The sequence below is a fragment of the Leptopilina heterotoma genome, unplaced genomic scaffold, assembly GCF_015476425.1.
Source record: "Leptopilina heterotoma isolate Lh14 unplaced genomic scaffold, ASM1547642v1 Lhet_26, whole genome shotgun sequence".
Lineage (NCBI taxonomy): Eukaryota > Metazoa > Arthropoda > Insecta > Hymenoptera > Figitidae > Leptopilina > Leptopilina heterotoma.
Genome location: NW_025110969.1, coordinates 2,865,946 through 2,887,049, shown reverse-complemented (window position 1 = coordinate 2,887,049; position 21,104 = coordinate 2,865,946). Strand labels below are relative to the sequence as shown.

At 21.0% G+C, this 21,104-nt stretch overlaps 2 protein-coding genes across 2 annotated transcripts in view; both read right to left on the bottom strand.

The window, feature by feature from the left end:
• The window catches only part of LOC122503326 (protein pellino), a 58,634-nt gene extending 56,082 nt beyond the window's left edge, over nt 1-2,552 (bottom strand). Inside the window, exon 1 of the mRNA XM_043613819.1 lies at nt 1,727-2,552. Coding sequence (XP_043469754.1) covers nt 1,727-1,737 — 11 coding nt within the window. The 5' untranslated portion in view covers nt 1,738-2,552. The remainder of the gene's footprint in view (nt 1-1,726) is intronic.
• Nucleotides 2,553-6,029: 3,477 nt separating this feature from the next.
• The window catches only part of LOC122503372 (Golgi apparatus protein 1), a 28,702-nt gene continuing 13,627 nt past the window's right edge, over nt 6,030-21,104 (bottom strand). The window contains exons 6-13 of the mRNA XM_043613879.1: nt 18,662-18,782; nt 18,350-18,543; nt 18,020-18,239; nt 15,560-15,886; nt 15,236-15,415; nt 11,290-11,518; nt 10,673-10,779; nt 6,030-7,008 (exon numbers count right to left, since the gene is read on the bottom strand). Of these exons, the coding sequence (XP_043469814.1) occupies nt 6,841-7,008; nt 10,673-10,779; nt 11,290-11,518; nt 15,236-15,415; nt 15,560-15,886; nt 18,020-18,239; nt 18,350-18,543; nt 18,662-18,782 (1,546 nt within the window). The 3' untranslated portion in view covers nt 6,030-6,840. The remainder of the gene's footprint in view (nt 7,009-10,672; nt 10,780-11,289; nt 11,519-15,235; nt 15,416-15,559; nt 15,887-18,019; nt 18,240-18,349; nt 18,544-18,661; nt 18,783-21,104) is intronic.

The window sequence follows — 21,104 nt, the reverse complement described above, 5'->3', positions numbered from 1 at the left end:
AGTTGCATTTTATACTAAAAATATGGTATTTTGTAACAAAATTTGGAAGAAAAGTCGAAAAAGTCGCAATTATATAATATAAGTCGATAAAACTCTCAATATTTGAAAATAGTCGAAAAAGTCATAATATCCGAGGCTTGAAAATAGAAACTTTTTTTTGTTTTCTGAAAGAAATTTAAATTTCCAAAAGTGTTATCGTTGGAAAAATTTTTTTTTCAATTATCGCAAAGATTATCTATAATTTATTACATTTTAAAGGAAAGATTTTATTTTATGTTGCAAAAATTGATTTTTATTAATAAAAAATTAAAATGAAATCTGAAAAAACAATTTTTATCGTTTAATATGGCAGAAACAATGGAATTTCTTTTGTTATTAGAACAATTTTTTCACGGTCAAAAATATAGTCTTCGTCATGTTTTATGAAATTAATTTATATCTTTATTGCATGAAAACTATTCCTTTGTTATTTTTTTAATAAAAAAAACCAACGTTCACTTTCTCATTTATATATTATATATACTAAAATATCATTTATAACAAAAAGATCTTGTGAATAGATTTTGTAATACTGAAGGTAATTTTTTTTCTAGGCGTTCAAAGTTGGTAAATATATTTCGTTTGTTTAGATAAAAATTTAAATAAGGAAAATGCGAATTTCTAAAATGTACTTACAAAATTTTGAAATCCCGACACAAGAATCTAAGAATCTGACTTGCAAAATAATTCTTTCTATTTTGTAATTCTCCAAAACATTAAAAGTATTTTTAAATTATAATTGAAAGAAAAATTCTTAAGTAACTATTCGTTTTTACAGGGAAATTATAAACCTATAAAAATGCAATTTTCAACCCAAGAAGTTTCACAATAAAAAAAGATTTTAAAAAATTAATTTTAAATAATGAAGGTTTCTCATTATCAAAAATTACTGATAATTATAAATAGTTTTAAATAAAAATATCTTGTAAGGTTAAAAAAACGAATGCATAAATATTTAAATAATTTAAAAACATTGCACACTCATCACTGATAATCAATATTCGAAAGTGAAACAATTTAAAAGAATTTTCAGTCATAATTTCAATTATAATAATTATCGTCATAAGTTTAATTTATATAATTCTTTTTTTTTATTTCTAACACTGTGTGTGTTGGACATTTTGACAAAAAACAACAGAGAATTGCGATAAGATAAAATTGTTTGCGCGATTTTAAAATTATGTACATTTATTTGAAGTGACAGGTTATAAAGCAATTAAAAAACCTAATAGTTTTCAATGAATGAATTTGAAAAGAATTAAGGAATCAAAACAAAGTAATCAGCTGATTTGAAGAAAACAAAAACGGAGTAAACATCACTGAACAAATTTTCCTCTATCGTATGGCGTCCTGAACTAATCGTGTAAATAAAATCGATGTTTACATGCGTTTTTACTTTAAAAAACCAAAAAAATACGTAAAGAACACTTTTTACCGAATTTTATTTTTAACTTTCTTCATATGCGAATCTTCATCTAAAAACACAACTAAACTTTCTATGAGAAACAGGTGTTCTGGAAAAGAGGAGGGCATTACAAAAAAAATCCAATTATCGATAGGACTGATTTAATTAGAAGCCCCTTTGCATAAATATCTGTTTAGACGATGGGTCGATTTACAATTTACAACCACTCTTTAACAAGGAGGGGAAAAATATAAAAAAAAGCTGATAATTTTATTTCCTTACCGTATGACCATTGCGGGATCCGTGTTAGAGCCAATTTTGCTGTTGCGATCGACAAACTCCACGGGAGCCACTTTGAAACACGTTCACAAAAGTGAAAAATTTATTTCCAACACCAGAGTCGATGTTTTATTTAAAGAGAATTTCCGAATCATTGATTATTTTATTTACAACGCACGAATAAGTTTGTAAAAATTGTTTAATAATAAATAAGTCACACGATTATTCATGTTTACGAGTCTTCTTACGAGACTCTGTATTGACCACAACAGAGAAATTCATATAGAACGCCAACTTTTTGTCCCGAAATTTTTTTTTTTTGATCAATGAAAATTTTCACTCTTTCCCCAGCAATGTTTATTAAATTAGATTAAATTCACACGTTCCCGTAACGAAATGAATAATTGTGCCCGGTTCGTTTCTGTGCGCGAAAACAACAATTGTTTTCGCGTTGCAACGAGTGTTAACAGGCCACAACACGCTGCGAAACAAGGACACACAAGGACGGAAGTGTGAGTGCGCTTCGCGGAGAAAAAAAAGTAATCAAAGGCGCAACAATACTATATACCCTATGCAGGGCAGGGATTATTATTGTTTAGTTACTGGCGTCACCGTACGAGGAGCTGTTATCAGTCTGGCCCAAAAGAAACTCGAGAGACCCAAACAAAAGTAAAAATTTATGTAACAAACTAACCTAGTCGTATGATAATTTTTCTAAAGCTATACTTATTTCTAATTCAAATAAATTACTTTCTCTACACTGTATATTCACTTATTGTCCATTCGAACTGCAAATTAAATATTAAAATGAAAAATTTAGTTTTTCTGCCTAAGGCTGGAGTCCCATGGTAGCGTTTTGCGTTGCGTTTTGTAACTAGGCAATGAGTGCAAATAGAGCAAACCTATATCTGTATCTCTCTCACACTCATGGCCTAGTTACAAAACGCAACGCAAAACGCTGTCATGGGACTCCAGCCTAAGTCTGAACTCTGAACGACGACACCTGGTGGTCGTGGTATGAAACTTTAAAGATAAAGAAGAATTATTTATGAATCTATACAATGTTGCAGAAAATTTATCTCTAGAAATTTAGGAAACTTAAGTAGAGCAAGTGAGTTAATTTAATTTTTACTTACTTTGATTGTTTTTACTTGATTGTGTAATTGTAAATATCACTTCAATCTTTTAAAAGTCCCTCCTTTTCGTCATCTCATTTTCAATTAGCTGAAGGAATGGAAAACGGAAAAGTTATTGGCTGTTGAATTAATTTGGACAATAAAAAAAGGTGTGACCGTGCTAGCGTTTTCACTTTCCACACCCTGGGTATATGAACAGAGCTTTAGATCCATCTACTGCTAACTTCACTCCAGTGATTTACGGCAACAAACATTTGTTTACATTTTTTTTAAATAAAAAAAAATTAATAAACAAAAAAATACCTGAATAAACTTTAAAAGAAAAAAAGTATTAAATAAAAGAAGAAAATATAAACGAAAATATAAAGTATAGTGAAATTTCCAAGTATTTATAATTCGCATATTCCTTTTTCCTTTTCCAAAATGTCAAACATAACCTATAAATGTTTAAAGTCAGAGAGTGATTTTCTAATGTTATGAAATGTTATGAATTATGATAATGATTAACTTTTAGGTTTTTTTTTTAATTTCCACTAGTTTAAAATTTTAAATTCGCTATTACTAGAAATCAAAAAACTATTCTTAAAAATTATAATCAAATTCTATAAAAAAATTCAATTATTTTCAAAAAATATTCGAAATTCAATTATTTGCAAAAAATATTATAAATTCCATTATTTTCAATATCTAGTATTTTCATAAAATTTCGCAAAACGATTCAATTATTTAAAAGAAAATTGACAGAGTTTAATTATTTTCATAAATAATCAAACTTCCACCGAAATTCAATTAATTTTAGAATAGCAATTTCAAAAAAATTTCGAAAAAATCAATTATTTAACAAAATTGTTATACAATTCTTCACAATAATTCAATTACTTTCACTAATAATAAGATTTTTTATGGAAATTCAATTAAAAAAATTTTTTTTTTATTAAATTCTAAACAGAAATACAATTATTTTCATAAATAATAAAACTCATCGAAGAATTTCAATTATTTTTAATACTATTTTAAATTAATTAATCGAAAATTTTAATTATTTTCAAAAATAACAAAATTTTTTACAGAAATTCAATTCTTTTAAAACATTTTAATAAAATTTTTCGCAAAATTCAATTATTTTCATAAATAAGAAAATTCTTCTCAGGAATACAATTATTTTCATAAATAAGAAAATTCATCGCAGGTTTTCAATTGGCATTTCAATTAGCAACGTTTGCTAAGAATTTTATTAGAATATTCAAAAATAATTGAATACTGTTCAATTATTTTCATAAATAATAAAATTCATCGCTGTTCGTAAATTGTACGATAAAATTTGTAGAATTTTAGAGAAATTACAAATTATGTATTGTAGAGATTCAATTATTTTTAAAAGTAAGAAAATTCTTCGCAAAATTTCTATTATTTTCAAAAAATTCCCTCAATTAAATGATTTTTAATATCTACTATTTTAATAAAATTTTCCAAAAAAATTTAAATATTTAAAAAAAATTTAATGAAATTCTACGCAAACCTTTAATAATTATTTTCATAAAATAATAAAAATTTCACAGAAATTTAATTATTTACAAATTTTTTTATAAATTTCTTCGCAATCATTCAATTATTTTTAAAAATAATAAAATTTTTACATGGATTCAATTATTTTCGTAAATAATAAAATTCTTTCTAGGAATTCAATTATTTTCATATATAATAGAACTCATTACAAAATTTCAATTATTTTTAATATACAATTTTAAACAAATTCCCCGAAAAATGTAATTATTCTTAAAAATTTTATTAAATTTCGTCAAAAGAATTCAATTTTTTAAAAATTTATTAATAAAATTCTTTATGAGAATTCAATTTTAAGAAACATGCAATTATTCAATAAATTTTTTTTGTAAGCATTAAAGAGTGAATTTTTAGAAAAAATTGAATTTTGAAAATGTTTCAAATATGAATTTTTATGTTTTTAACTAACAATTCTGTGTAATTAATTTTTTTTTAGAAAGTTTAATTGATGATTTTTTTAAAAATTATTTGAAGTTTTTATTTTCTAATATATATTTAATATTGAAGAATTTACAAATAATTAGAATTTTGTAAAATTGAATTGTAAACAAATGAATTTAAAAATTCTCAAAGACCTTTTTCATAAATATTATTAAAAAAAATGAATTTATAGAAGAATTTTGGTTAAAACACTAAATAAAGATTTAATTTTGGAAAAGTTACAAATTATTGCAGAAATTCAATTATTTTCAAGAGTTATAATATTCTTCGCAAAAATTAAATATTGTTAAAAAATAATAAAATTCTTTTTAGGGACTCAATTATTTTCACAAATAATAAAACTAATAGCAGAATTTCAATTATTTGTAATACAAATTTTTTTTATGAGATTGATTCGGAAAAATTGTTAACTTCTTTAAATAATTAAATTATTGTAGAATTTTCTAATAAAAATTGATTTAAAAATGAATTTCAGTTAAAATTTTAGATAATAATTGAATAATAAAATTATACGTTTTTTATATTATTTTCAATTTTTATTTGAAGAATAAAAGAATTGTATGATTTACGAATAATTGAAATTTCGTAAAATAAAATTGAATATTGTAAAGAAATGGATTTGAAAATTTTTAAAGAACTTTTTCGAAAATTATTAAAAATAATTGAATTAAAGAAGAATTTTTGTTAAACATTTCTTGAAAATAATAATTAAAAATTTAATTTATTTTGGTAATGATTTTATCATTCGGGTATCTTCATGTTTGATAGTTATGGAAAATTTAATTTATAGTTTTACTTTTAAGTAAAATGTTTTTTTTTTTTACTCGGACTGGTTATATATTTGTCAATAATTGGTCCGTAATTTTTCATTTTTGGTCCGTAGAGTCCGTATTTTTAAATATTTCCACTGGTTCAAACCCTGTTTAAGTACAAAAAAGTGATAAAATAATTCAATATTTTTAAAAATTGCAATTATAACTCTTCCTTTGGATTTTTTTAAATTAATAATTAAATATTTTTTAATTAAAAAAAATGTTACTTGTTTTAAAAATTGAAACAAATTTGTAGGATGAGAGTATAAGATTAGAAAAAAAATTTTCTATACTATTTTGAATTCCTCTAAAATATATAAATAATAATAATTTTTAAAAATAACACAACTGAAATTCTTGCTTTCTCCAAAGAGTTTTAATAACTCTTTTTTTTTATTTTAAAATTTAAACTACAATATTTAATAAAAATTAAGAATACAATTGATAAAAATGAGATTACACGTAAAAAGATCAATTTTTAGAAAAAGAGTTTTCGTAAAATTATACTTATAATATAATATAAATCAAAACGCTTCAATTTTCCAATATTCACATATTATATAAATGTCGAAATGATAATATTCAGAACACTTTGGTACATAATTCATTATCGTGTAAAAACAATTCTTCTATTTTCTATATTATTGACAATATACATTTTTACATATCATCACATTTCACATTATTAATACATAAAAAAGGTAGAAAAAAAAAGAATTTTTATCCTTACCGTTCGCGTTTTGATAATTCACTATCGTTTTTTTATACAATCAACATTATCTCGCATTTAATTCTATATTTATCAATATCACTAATTCTTAGAAAAAAAACAAAAATTGAAAAAAAAAGTTTCTATAGAATTTACAGTAGTTAAAAATTTTTATTAATTACCTATTTTTACTGTGAAACATTTTCCAAGAAATTTGTGAAACATCCAAATGTTTTTAATTATGCGTAAACAAATTTTGATATTTATATTAAATATGATTTTCGCATTTTTTTACTTATTGATGGTAAGATTATTTATAAACCAATTTTTTTTTAATTTCGTATTTTCCTATTCGTTATTCTTTTTTCATCATTAAATTTGAAACAGCAAATTAGCTGTAATATTCTATACAACAGTTTCTTTATGAAAGGCATAATGAGCCTTTGCAATCTTTCATCACTTATTTTTCATCATCATCATTGATCTTCGCGTTAATCTTCCGCAAAAAAGACCACTGACAAATATCATACCAATCATTGATAATGCGACAATTATGAAATATCTTCTTGCCGGTGAACGATTTACTGAATCGTATAATTCTTCAATTGAATTCGGCGCTATAGCCTGAAAATATTTTAAAATTAAATTAATTATTAAATTATTAAATTAATTAATTAAATTAATAAAATTAAATGAATTTGTATAGTTTAGATAAGACTTGAATTAATTAATATAATTTAATTTAAAAATTGGAGTCATTAACCCTTTGAGGACCAGTGATTTTTGCAGGCAATATGAACAGGGTTTTTTTTTAGATTTCACCCACTAAAAGCTATTATTTCTGTTTTTTTAGAATTTTCACATGTTTAAATTCGCTAATACTAGAAATAAAAAACTATTCTCAAAAATTATAATCAAATTCTTTAAAACCATTCAATTATTTTCAAAAAATAATCGAAATTCAATTATTTTCAATAATTAGTATTTTCATCAAATTTGGCAAAACAATTCAATTCTTTAAAAAAAATTGATAAAATTCATCCAAAATTCAATTATTTTCATAAAGAATAAAATTTCCACAGAAATTCAATTAATTTTAGAATAGCAATTTCAAAAAAATTTCGAAAAAATCAATTATTTAACAAAATTGTTATACAATTCTTCACAATAATTCAATTAGGTACTTTCACTAATAATAACATTTTTCATGGAAATTCAATTATTTAAAAAAATTTTGAATAAAATTCTAAGCAAGAATTCAATTATTTTCATATATAATAAAACTCATCGAAGAATTTCAATTATTTTCCCAAATGAAATTTTCCACTAGAATTCAATTATTTACAAAAATAACAAAAATTTTCACAGAAATTCAATTCTCTTTAAACATTTAAATAAAAATTTTCCCAATAATTCAATTATTTTCATAAATAATAAAATTCATCGCAGGTTTTCACTTATTTTTAATACAATTTTACAGGATTTGCTCTACAAATTTAATTTCAATTCCTCAAAAAATCAATTAATTAAAAAAAAATGCTTTTTTAAAATTTATTGGAAGAATTCAATTATTTACAAAAATATTAGAATTTTTCACATGAATGCAATTATTTTCAAATAATTTAATGAAATTGCTCAAAAGAAATCAAATTTGAAATACAATTTTAATTAAATTTTTTGAAATAATTCAATTTTTCTTTTCGATTTTAATAATTAATTCTTCCCAAGAATTTAATTATTTGCATAAATAATTCTTCGAAAGAATTCAAATATGTCGATAGATAACAAAATTATTACCGAAAATTCAATTATTTTGAGGAATTTTAATAAAATTCTTTGCAAAATTCAATTATTTTCATAAATAAATAACAATATTCATCACAAAAATTTAATTATTTTTTTAAAAGTAATAAAATGCTTTTTAGGAATTCATTTATTTTCATAAAAAATTTAATAAAATGCCACACAGACAAAAATTGTAATAGAATTCTTTGTAAAACTGAATTATTTTTAAAAACTTTTCGCAATTCAATGATTTTCAATATCTACTATTTTCATAAAATTTCCAAACAGAATTCAATTATTTAAAAAATGTTTTTTTTTAAATATTTGTAAGAATTCAATTCTTTTCATGTATAATAAAAATTAAGGGGACAGATGCAATAACAGACGAGGCGCTCGAACTGATTCGAGCAAAAAATTGTGTAAATTAAGAAAAATAATTTTGAGAAAACTTGTGCTTTATTTAATTTCTTCTTCTCTTTCGAGAAAATTTATTTGACAGATAAGTTTTTCATTTTCTCGTTGTAGTGAGAGATCAGTCCGAGCGCCTCGTCCGTTATTGCATCTGCCCCCTCAATTTCTCACGAATTCAATTATTTAAATTAGAATTTGCATGAAATTGGTCGAAAAAAATCAATTATTTAAATTTTTTTTATAAAATTCATCGCAATAATTAAATTATTTTTATAAATGTTTAAATTCTTTGATGAATAATAAACTTCGTTCAAGGAATTCAATTTATTAGCAGAATAAGAAAGAAGTAAATATTTTTGATGAAAATTAGGAAAAAGTCAGGAAAATAAAATATAGAATGGAATTTTTGTCAGTTTTGTGAAGTTTCTAAAACGAGTTTTTTCTGTCGTCAAGTTTAATTTTAGAAATTTTTAGAATATTTTAATTTTTTAAAAACATTTTTGAAATATTTTAATAATTCAAATTCTTCTGAAATTAGTAAAAATTTTTAATATATATATTTAACTAATTATTAAAAATACTGGATTTTAGTTGTAAACACTAAAAAAATTCTTGAAAAAATTTCAATTATTTTGAAAAACTTTCTAGTATTTTCCATAAAATTTTTAAAAAGAATTTAATTATTAAAAAAAAAACGTTGATAAAATTCTACGCAAAAATTTAATTATTTTCATAAATAATAAAAATTCCACAGAAAATCAATTATTTTTAATTCATAAATAAAATTTTTATCGAATTCCTCGAAAAATGTAATTATTCTTAAAAATTTTATTAAAATTCATCGAAAGAATTCAATTTTAAGAAACATTCAATTATTTAATAAATTATTTATTTTTGTATTTAAATAATTTAATTCTCGTAGAATTTTGTAATAAAAACTGATTTAGAAATGAATTTTAATTAAAATTTTAAACAATAATTGAATATTAAAAGCATTTTAGTATGGATTTTTAGAAATAATTGAATTTTGAAAAGGTTTCAAATTAAAATCTTTGAAAATCTGAATTTTTCATACTTTTAACTAACAATTTTGTAGAATTATTTTTTTTCTTTAAAAAGTTCAATTAAATTTTTTTTGAAATTATTAGAAATTTTTATTTTCTAATACATATCTATTTAATTCAAGAATTTGCGAATAAACGATGAAATTTCGTAAAATTGAATTGTAAACAAATGGATTTGAAAATTCTCAAAGAACTTTTTCAAAAATTATTAAAAATTGATTTAAAGTAGAATTTTAGTTAAAAATTCTTGAAAATAATAATTGAATTGAAATGATGAAAATATTTTTGAAGAAGTTACAGTAGCAATATTCTTATAATATAAAATTATGATTTTACCACTCGGTCATCTTTAATTATTATAAGTTTGAATTAAAAATTTTTGAAAATCCTAATTACTTATGGAGAAATAATAATGAGGGATCTCAATAATGATTGAATATTTGTTTCAAAAATAAAAGTTATTGATGTTTTCGAATAATTTTACAATTAAAAAAATTCGTAAATAAAGGTAGTAGAACATATTTTCGAGTATCTAATAATTTTTAGAGTAAATGAAAATATTCTTCAGTGTCAGGGAAAAAGTCAAATTTTTTCTGTAAATCAGAGATAAACAAAATTAAATTTTTGTGGTAACCCTGATGAACATTTTTCGATAACTCGTTCACAACTTTCTTGATTTTAAAAAGTGAATATTGAAATAATATTTTATTTTATTTTATTTATTTTTATATATTTTTTTTTATTTATTTATTTAAAAAAAATTTTTTTTTTATTTTATTTTTTTTTATTTTTTATTTTTATTTTTAATATTTTTTCTTCAACCCTAGTAAATATTCTATTCCAAACTTTGGTCTCCAAATAAAAAAATCTTAATAACTTTCCCTGTATAAAACTTGTTCAAAAATCAAAAATTGCGATTTTTTAAGAAAAAATTCGGTCCTCAAAGGGTTAATTGCTTCGAATTTGTATTATTTATAATTGTTAATTAATTAAATTAAATGAATCATTAAAAGATAACAAGTATTTACCTTCGCAGCACTTCTGAACATTTCCATTCTCATCGTAAGCATTTTAAAGCAATCTGGTTGTAAAGATTTTTTGGAATCTTGTAGAACATTTTGTAGACAAGTTATATCTGAAAACAGATTTGAAATTACGTTCTTGAACGAAGGAAGATTTTCGAAAAAATAATAATTATAATAAAGTGGAAATTACAAAATCAAAACGTTTTTAAAGATTTAATATGAAAAAACAATAAATAACAGAAAGATTTACAATTTAATATTTTTAAAAACTTCGTTAATTGACGCCTTTTAACTTTTTTAAAAACGAAAACAAAAAATAATGCGACAATTTATTTTCTCTTCAAATTCATGTTATTTTTTAACAATTGTCTTTTAACAAATATAATGCAAAAATTTTTCAAAAATTTACGGACAAGAAAATTAAAGATGAATTTAATTGAAAAAAATTCTTTTTCGATTATTAGTTTTTAAAAACGTTGTGAATTTCACCAACATTATAGTTATTTTGCTTTTTTTTGTGTTTATCCACAATTAATGGAAAATTAAATTCCTTCAGTATTAATTTTCTATTTGTTGTAATTGCAAAAGAAAAAAGTGAAATGTTAATTAATTAAACTAACGCCTTCCTGCTCCCTGTGGAACGTCACTGCAATATTTCGTAACATCCACTGCGCAAGCCGTTTGCAAAAGAGGATCAACGTGAATATCCGCTCTCGCTTCCTCTATAAGATCGGCAACTTGCATTCTACATTCTTCTCTCATTAATTTATTGTCCGCATTGAATTCCTTCTTTAGACACTCCTCAACTGATCCAGGCTCATTTTCTTCTGCCCCGCAAATTGTATCGATCTAAAAAAAAAGAAATTATTACAAATACTCAATTTTTGTCACCACCATTTGTGAAATAATTTACTTGTTGAAATAGTTTACTTATCAATACTTTATTTATTCAGAAATAAATTAAATTAAACAGTAAATTAATTTACTGTTTAATTCATAAGCAATTTCTTTTTAAATTAAAAATTAATTTATGTAGAATTAATAATAACTTTATTTTAAACTAGCATTAGATATGCACGTGCACATTCGCAGTCAATTATTAATTGAATGCAATACAATTGAGCATTAATTAAAACTATACAATTTATGCTCTCATTTATTTTCATTATCAATTTTAACAAAATAATTAAAGAAAAAATTAATGAATTGTACCAAACAATATTATTTTCATAATATTTTTAATGTTTGTTTGAACCAAAAATATAACATTGATTTTTTAACAATAAAAATTGTATATTATTCCCAAGAATCGGTTCGCGAAATGATTCGATTTTTACTTATATTGAAGTGGCGGCAAGGGACAGCTTTTCAAAAATTTATCCATTATAAAGAGATTAAGTTCCTTATAAATATTACGTAACAATGATGATTGACCTCCCCCCCCTCCCATGTAACATATGATAACATTTTCTCGAACCCCCCCTCCCCCCTAAACGTGTTACGTAATTTATGGACAGCCCCTTATAAAATAATATTAATTTCCGTATTCTTTCATTCATCCTGTCCGAAGTTTCAAGTCAGTTTCTGTGTATGCTTTTGTTTTTTTTTCTTTAAAAACTATTGTTTTACAAATCGAAAATATTCCGGTATTTTTTCATGATTTATAATAAGATAATATTAGAAATTAGAAAGTTAAAAAAAATTATGATTAACAAATAAAGAATACACCCATTCTGTTTGTTATATGCTTTTTTCTGTAACAAATTTCGTTTGACTGATCTAAATTATTATGCAAATTATTCTTCTTTTTATTTATAAAAAATACTAGAAAATTATTAATTTGTTAAAAAATTTTAATTAAAAAGTAGGAAATATACCCATTTTATGCATAATTTTTATGTCTCAATAACAATATTGTTTACAAACTCATTTTTTTCTTTTGGGAAAGAAAAACATTAGATATTCCCGTTTCTTAATATTTTTCTAGAAAATTCTCAATTTTCATAAAGAAATAATTTGCATCAATTCTATTTCTTAATTTCAATTGTTTTAATAAAATTCAAAGTTTTTTTAAAATAGAGGAAAAAAATGTTTATAAATTATATTTGTCAATTTTAAAAATTTAATTGAAAATGAAACTGAAAATTTTTGAATTTTTAGAAAATAAAGGAAAAAATGTTATTGAAAAAAAATATTCTGTTAAATTTATTTACGAATATCTTTAATTGTAAAATTGTTCGAAAACAATAATTTCTTTTTTTAAATATTTTAAATATTTAATTACATATTATTTTTCCGTAGGAATTAAAATTCTTCAAAAAATTCAAATTCAAAACATTTTGAAATTAATCAACTTTAAAAATATTGTGTGTGATCGATTTCTTCATGTTTAAAAAAAATTAAAGAGGATCGAGTGATAATTTTCAAATCAATTTTTATTACAATTGAATGTTTCTTTATATTTAATTCTTATAAAGAATTTTATTAATACATTTTTAAATAATTGAATTCTTTTGACGAATATTAATAAAATTTTTTAGAATAATTAAATGTCTGTGTGTCATTTTATTAATTTTATTTTTAAAAATAATTGAATTTCTGAAAAGCATTTTATTATTTATGAAAATAATTGAATTCTTGCGAACGATTTTATTAGAATTTTTTAAAATAATTGAATTTCGAAGAAAAAATTTATTACTTTTAAAAATAATTAAATTCTTGTGATGAATAATGTTATTTATGAAAATAATTGAATTTTGCAAAGAATTTTTATTTAAATGCCTCAAAATAATTAAATTTTTGGGAATAATTTTGTAATTTATCGACATAATTGAATTCTTTTGAAGAATTATTTATGTAAATAATTGAATTCTTGGGAATAATTTTATTAAAATCTAAAAAATAATTGAATTAAAATTGTATTTAAAATTATTGATTTCTTTTGAACAATTTTATTAAAATATTTGAAAATAATTGAATTCCTATGAAAAATTCTAATAGTTTTGTAAATAATTGAATTCTTTTAAAGAATTTTAAAAAACAGTTTTTTAAATAATTGATTTCTTCGAGGAATTGAAATTAAATTTTTTAGAATAATTACATTTCTCGAGCAATTCCTGTAAAATTGTTTTAAAATAATTCAAATCCTGCGATGAATTTTATTATTTATAAAAATAATTGCTTTGTTAAGAATTTTTAAAAATTTTCAAAAATAATGGAATTCCTGAGAAGAATTTTATTAGTTATGAAAATAATCGAATTATTGCGAAAAGTTTTATTGAAAATGTTGAAAAACAATTGACTTTCTGTGAAAAATTTTGTTAATTTTGAAAATAATTGAATTCTAGTGGAAAATTTAATTTGTGAAAATAATTGAATTTTTCTATTAATTAGTTTAAAATAGTATTAAAAATAATTGAAATTCTTCGATGAATTTTATTATACATGAAAATTAAAAATAATTGGAATTCTTCGATGAGTTTTATTATTTCTGAAAATAATTGAATTATTAAGACGAAACTTATAAAAAAATTTGTAAATATTTGAATTCCTGTGAAATTTTTATTATTTTATGAAAATAATTAAATGTTTGCGTACAATTTTATTAATATTGTTTTTAAATAATTGAATTCTTTTGGGTAATTTTATTTAAATAATAGATATTGAAAATGATTGGAATGAAGAAAATTTTTGAAAATAATTAAAATTTGTCAAGAATTTTATTAGAATTTTTGAAAATAATTGAATTTTGAAGAATTTTTTTATTTATAAAGATAATAATTGGTATTTTGTCGAGATTTTTTTGTAAATTTTGAACATAATTGAATTTTGTGATAAGAATTTTATTACTTTTGAAAATAATTAAATTTCTGCAATAATTTGTAACTTCTTCAAAATTAATTTTTTTAGTGTTTTTAACTAAAATTCTTCTATAAATCCATTATTTTTATAATTAATTAAATATACTTTAAAATTTTACTAATTTCAGAAGAATTTGAATTATTAAAATTTTTCAAAAATCTAAGTTATTCTTTAAATTTTCTAATTTAATTCATTAAAAAATTGAAATTTTATAAAATTTCAAATTGAAACTGTTTGAAATTAATTTATTTATGAAAATTGTAAACGCAACTCTTTGCAAATATTTTTATAAAAAACAATTTGATTAAAGATTTTTACGTTCTATTATTTTTAAAATTGCTAATTTTATTTAAAAAAAAATAATTGTTTGGTACAATTAATTAATTTTTTCTTTAATTATTTTGTAATCAGATTTACTTCTGTTTGTAGTACAAACTTAATTCTGATTTTATTTTAAAAAAATTAATAAAGATAATTGAGATTAGCGTAACAAACATTGAGATAGTTAAATAGAAATTATGCCAATTTTTCTAATTTATTTTTAAAAAATTGTAATTTTCATTAAAGGATAAATACTTAATTTATTTAGAATTTTTCAATTAATTTATTGAAAGTTAATAATAAATTTAATTTTAAATTAATAATTGATTGAAGATTTTCAAAGGCAAAAGCAGTTTTCATAAATTTATGAAATTGATTACTTACTTCGTTGGCACATAGTGTGGCTAATAAAGGATTTAAATGATAGTTCAGAGCAGCTTCTCGTAGAACATTTGTCATTTGATGCTCACATTTCGTACTCAATTTTGATTCTCTGAATTTAATTTTAAGACACCTAATAACTTTCCCCTCTAGTTCTCTATCCATAGGCTCGTTTTTCAAAACCTAAAAGAAAAAGAAAGTTTCATTTAAAAAAAATCAAGTACTTCATAGAAAATTAAATCTATTATTTTTTAAAAAAGTAATTTTTTGTCTCCTTTATTGTTTTAAAAATATATTTTTTTTTTTAAATTTCTTTCATTTTTTTACCTCTTTGCAATGCTTATTTATATCCGATGAGCAGGAATTTTGCAACGCTGTATTAAATCGATAATCTGTATTCTGTTCAATCATTCTTTGAATAACGAAATTTTTGCATTTTTCATCAAATGTTGAATCGTCTTTATATTTCTTTAAACAATCCAATATTTGCGATCGTTCTACTTTGTGACAAAATTGTGCCACCATTGAATGACAGTTATTCAATAAAGCATAATCAATGGAACTGTCTTCAAACTCTTGTTTTCGTACTTTAAACAACTGTTTACGACAATCCATTGATAGATGGGATTTTTGTGTTGCCAAACATTCCAGAATCTGCGAGGAAAAATTATAATTTCACAATTACAGGCTTCACAGTGCCAATAAAAAGTATTTTAGGAGAAATGAAAATAGGGGACTTTTAGGGGATCATAAAAATTAGTAAAATAAAGATAAAAATATAATTTATTTATACAGGGTTGCCATAACAATTTAACTTTATTTTTCCCTGACTTTTCCCTGATTTCCAAACACAACATTGACTTTTTCCCTGACCCTAAAGAATATTCTGACTCTCTCTAAAAATTATTAGATACTCAAAAAAAAGTTCTATTCAATTTATTTACAAATTTCTTCAAAAGTAAAATTATTCGAAAACATCAATAGTTTTATTTAAAATAAATATTTAATCATTTTTTTTTCATTGGAATTAAGAGGTTCAAAAATTTCAAAGACTGACAAAATTATTATTTTATTATTATAAGAATATTGTTACTGCAATTTCTTCAAAATTATTTTTATCATTTGAATTCAATTAACATTTTCTAGAATTTTTAACTAAAATTCTACTTTAAATCAATAACATCAATTATTATTCAATTAAACATTTTCAAAAAAAATTAATTCTATAGAATTGTTAGTTAAAAGTACGAAAAATAATAATTTAATTCCACGAGAAATCAATTATTTAAATACAAAAATAAATAATATTGAATGTTTCTTAAAATTTAATTTTTACGAAGAATTGTATTAACAACTTTTGAAAATATTTAATTTCTTTTAAGGAATTTAATTAAAATTTTAATGAAATTTATTATATTAAAGAATTTTATAACAATTTTTGAAAATAATTGAAAACTTTTTGAAGAATTTTATTAAAATTTTTTTAAAATAATTGAATTCTTGAGAAGAATTTAAATAATAATTTTTGAAAACAATTGAATTCATGAGAAGAAATTTATTAAAATTTTTGAAAATAATTGACTTTTTGAGAAGAATTTTTAAAAAATTTTTGCCAATAATTTAATTCTTGAGAAGAATTTCCCTATCTATTTATAAAGATAATATTTAATCTTGACGAGAATTTTTTAAAAATTTTGAAAATAATTTAATTTTTGCAAAGTATTTTATTACTTTTCAAAAGAATTGAATTTTGATATTTATGAAAATAATTGAATTTTGGAAAAGAATTTTATTAAAATTCCTTAGAATAATTGATTTTATGGGAAGAATTTGTGCGATTTTCTTATTTATCAAGCTAATTGAATTCTTTTGCAAAATTAATTAAAAATTTTTGAAAATAATTGATTTTCTGCGACGAATTAAATGTTATTTATGAAAATATTTGAATTATTGCAACAAATTTTATTGTTATATTGAATAATTGAATGTTTCTTAAGATTGAATTCTTTCCTCAAGTTTTAATAAAATTTTTAATAATAATTGCATTTTTCCAGGAATTTATTTAAAATTGTACTAAAAATATTTAAAATTCTGCGATGAAAATAATTGAATTCGTAAATGAAATTATATTATTTATGAAAATAATTGAATATTTTCGTAGAATTGTTTAAAAAAGTTTTTTCTATAATTAAATCTGTTGATAAATTTTTTGAAAATAGTAAATATTTAAAAACATTGAATTGTGAAAAACTTTTGAAAATAATTGAAATTTTGCAAAGAAGTTTATTTAAATTTTTGAAAATAATTGAATTTTTGTCGAAAAATTTTGCTATTTGGAAAGAAAATAAAAAAATTATTAGGTATTATTATTATTTTTTTTTATTTATTTTTTTTTGAATTCTTGACGAGATATTCGTTCAAATTTTTCAAAATAATTGAATTTCTTCGAAGAATTTTATTACTTTTGAAAATAATTGAATTCTTGGGATGAATATTGTAATTTATGAAAATAATTGAATTTTGTACAGAACTTTATTAAAATTCCTAATAACTATTGAATTTCTGTGAAGAATTTTGTTATTTATCAAGATAATTGCACTTTGCTAAATTTGATGTAAATGCATCATTAAAAGATAAAAGAAAAAAATAGGGTAAATTTTCAAAATAGAGTACGTTTAGGGGCCAAAATTAAAAAAAGGGACTTTTAGGGAAAGAGGGGACAGACTGTGAAGCCTGCAATTACTTTTCTACGCTAAAAAAGAGAAATATTGAAATTAAAATACATACTCGAGAATTTCCAGGTACAACGTTGTGGCATAAATTTTGAATATCAGTCTCACAGGCTTTTTGTAAAATTGGATCAAAATGAATATTTTCTCTTTGCTGATATAATTGTGCCTTCAATTGTTGACGACAATTTTTTTTAATACGTGGTTGATTTTCTTTCATTACATCCTCTTGAATAATTGAACTCAAACATTCAATCACATCGGCGCTTGTTCTCGCTCTAAAATCAATAATTCATCTTGAGACAACAATCCCCAAAAAAAAAAATTAAACTTAAATTTTTTATTTGCTTTAAATTTATTAAATTTTTAATTTTCAAATTCTACTTACTTTCGACAATATCTTAAAACGTAAGATCTGCATGCTTCGTTAAGCTTGTAAGTAAAATGATAGCTCTTGAGGGAAATTAATTGAAAATGTTCCACTGCTGCTTTGCATTTGTAATCCGTTGTTTCTAAATCATTTTTGTGCTCTATTAAACACTCCATCATGTCACCTTCATCCTTGCCACGTTTGAAAATATCCTTTGAACATTAAATATTAATAATTAAGAGGCAAAAATTGATAATATGAAAATATAAAAATTAAGCAAATAAATTGAGTAGAAAAATATTTGAAAACATTTTATAAACACTTATTTACCTGGCAATAATGTTCAATAATTCGAGAGCAAGCATTTGTAATCAGTGGATTGAGTTCAACTTGTTCCGCTTGTTCTTCCGTAAAATTGCCAACAGCATCCTTACACTTTACACTCTTAAGGCTATAAAAAATATAATCATTATTAATTAATAATGATATTTGTTAACATTTGTTAATTACTTGTTAATTATTATTAATTGCTAATATACCAATTTACTTCAAGATTACTTAGTAATCAAGCCTCGGATATTATGACTTTTTCGACTTTTTGCGACTATTTTCAAATTGAGCGACTTTTATCGATTCATATTAAAAAATTACGATTTTTTCGACTTTTGTTACAAATTTTGCGACAAAATACCATATTTTATTATTAAATGCAACTTATTTCGATTTTTATAGTGTGGAAAGCATAACTATAGACAAATCTTTGGAAATTTATTTTGGAATACTTTTTCTAATTATTAAATTTTTGAAATATACAATTAAAAAGATTTTGAATAATTTAAATTTTGTAAAATTTAATTGAAAATAAATCATTTTTTTAAGTATTTTTATTATTTTTGAAAATTAACTTTTAAAAAATTTTAATTGATAATTTTGGAAATAATTGAATTCTCAAAAATCTATCTTCTTCTATATATTAATAATCGTTGCATATTTTCTTTTTAAATGTTTTCAATTTTTAAATTAATGTACTGAATTTCATTGACTTCTTGCAAAGTATTTATCAAAAATTTTGAAAATAATTGAATGCTTTTGAGAGATTTCATTAAAATTGTACTGAAAATAATTTAATTCTTGGCAAGAATATTATTAAAATTTTTGAAAATAATTAAATTGTTTTGAAGAATTTATTTGAATTTTTTTTAATAATTTTTATTGGAAATTTTGAAAGTAATTGAATGTTATGAAGAATTTCTTTTAAGTTTCTAAAATAATCGCGTTTATTATTAATTGTAATTAATAATTTTATTAAAATTATTGACAGACAATTAAATTCTTTTAAATAATTTTATTTGTTTTCGTAAATGTAATTAACATTTTTTGAAGAATTTCTTTATAGGTATTTTGTAAAAATAGTGTAATTTTTTTTAGATAATTTTTACTGTAAGTTTTGAAAAATAATTAAAATTTACAAAGAATTTTATAAAAAAAAACTTTTGAGAACAATTGAATTTTTTAAGAAAAATTTTATTACAATTTAAAAAAATAATTGAATTTTTGGGGACGAATTTCACAATTTATAAAAATAATTCACTTGTTTCGAAGATTTTATCAGAATTTTTGAAAATAATTCAATGTTTTGAAAGAATTTTATTTAAAATTTTGAAAATAATTGAATTCAATCGAAAAATGTTATTAAAATGTATAAAAGTAATTAATTTTTCTTAAAAATTTTAGAAAAACTGTTGAAAATAATTCTAATAGTTTTAAAAATAATTGCATTCTTTCTAGAAATTTCATTAAAATTGTATTTAAAATAATTATATTCCTCCGAGGAATTTTATATTTTATAAAAATAAATGAATTCTTCCAAAAAATGTTATGAGAATAATAAAATTGTTTTGAAAAAAGTAAAATCTCGGAATTATTTCATTCTAATTTTTTAAAATTCAATTATTATTTTCAATATTTTTTATATTCAATATTTTCAATATTTCCGAAGATTCAAATACTTACACAAAAAAATTTAAGATTCAATTACCTTCGAACAAAGTACATTAAAATTTTAAAAAAATTTGAGAAATCATTTATAATTAAAATTCTTCAAAAATTTGATTATTATTTTATATTTTTTAAAAACTCAATTATTTTAAAAAAATTTTATCAAATTTCAATTATTTTTCAAACTAAATTTAAATTCTTTTTTAAAAGTTAATTTTACGAATTTCTTTATAAAATTTTTTGAAAATACTCTACCTTAATATCTTTAAAAAGAGAAATAAACGGTTTCAATTGTTGTAAAAAATTGAATTTTTGTATTTAAATAATTTAATTCTCGAATAACTTTCGGAAAATTATTAAAAATTGATTTAGAGATGAAGTTTAGTTAAAAATTGTAGAAAATTATTGAATTTTCGAAAGGATTATAGTTATAATTTTTAGAAATTACCTATTAAATTTTAGAAGTTGAAATTTTTAAAACTTTATTTCCAGTGAGAAAAGAAATAAGAAGTATTTAAATATTTATTTAGAAAAAATTATTCAAGTTTTAATAATTGAATTTAGAAATCAGTGAAGAATCAGGGAAACACAAAATAAAATTTTTGTGCCAACACTAAATTAAATAAACGACTTTTTCGACTTTTTTTTCTATTTTTAATCGACTAAAGCGACTTTTTTTGCTTGTTAAAGTCGATCCGAGGCCTAATTAATTCATAATTAATTTTTACTTATTTAAAATTTCATTTTAATTTCTATTATTTTCTCATTAATGGAG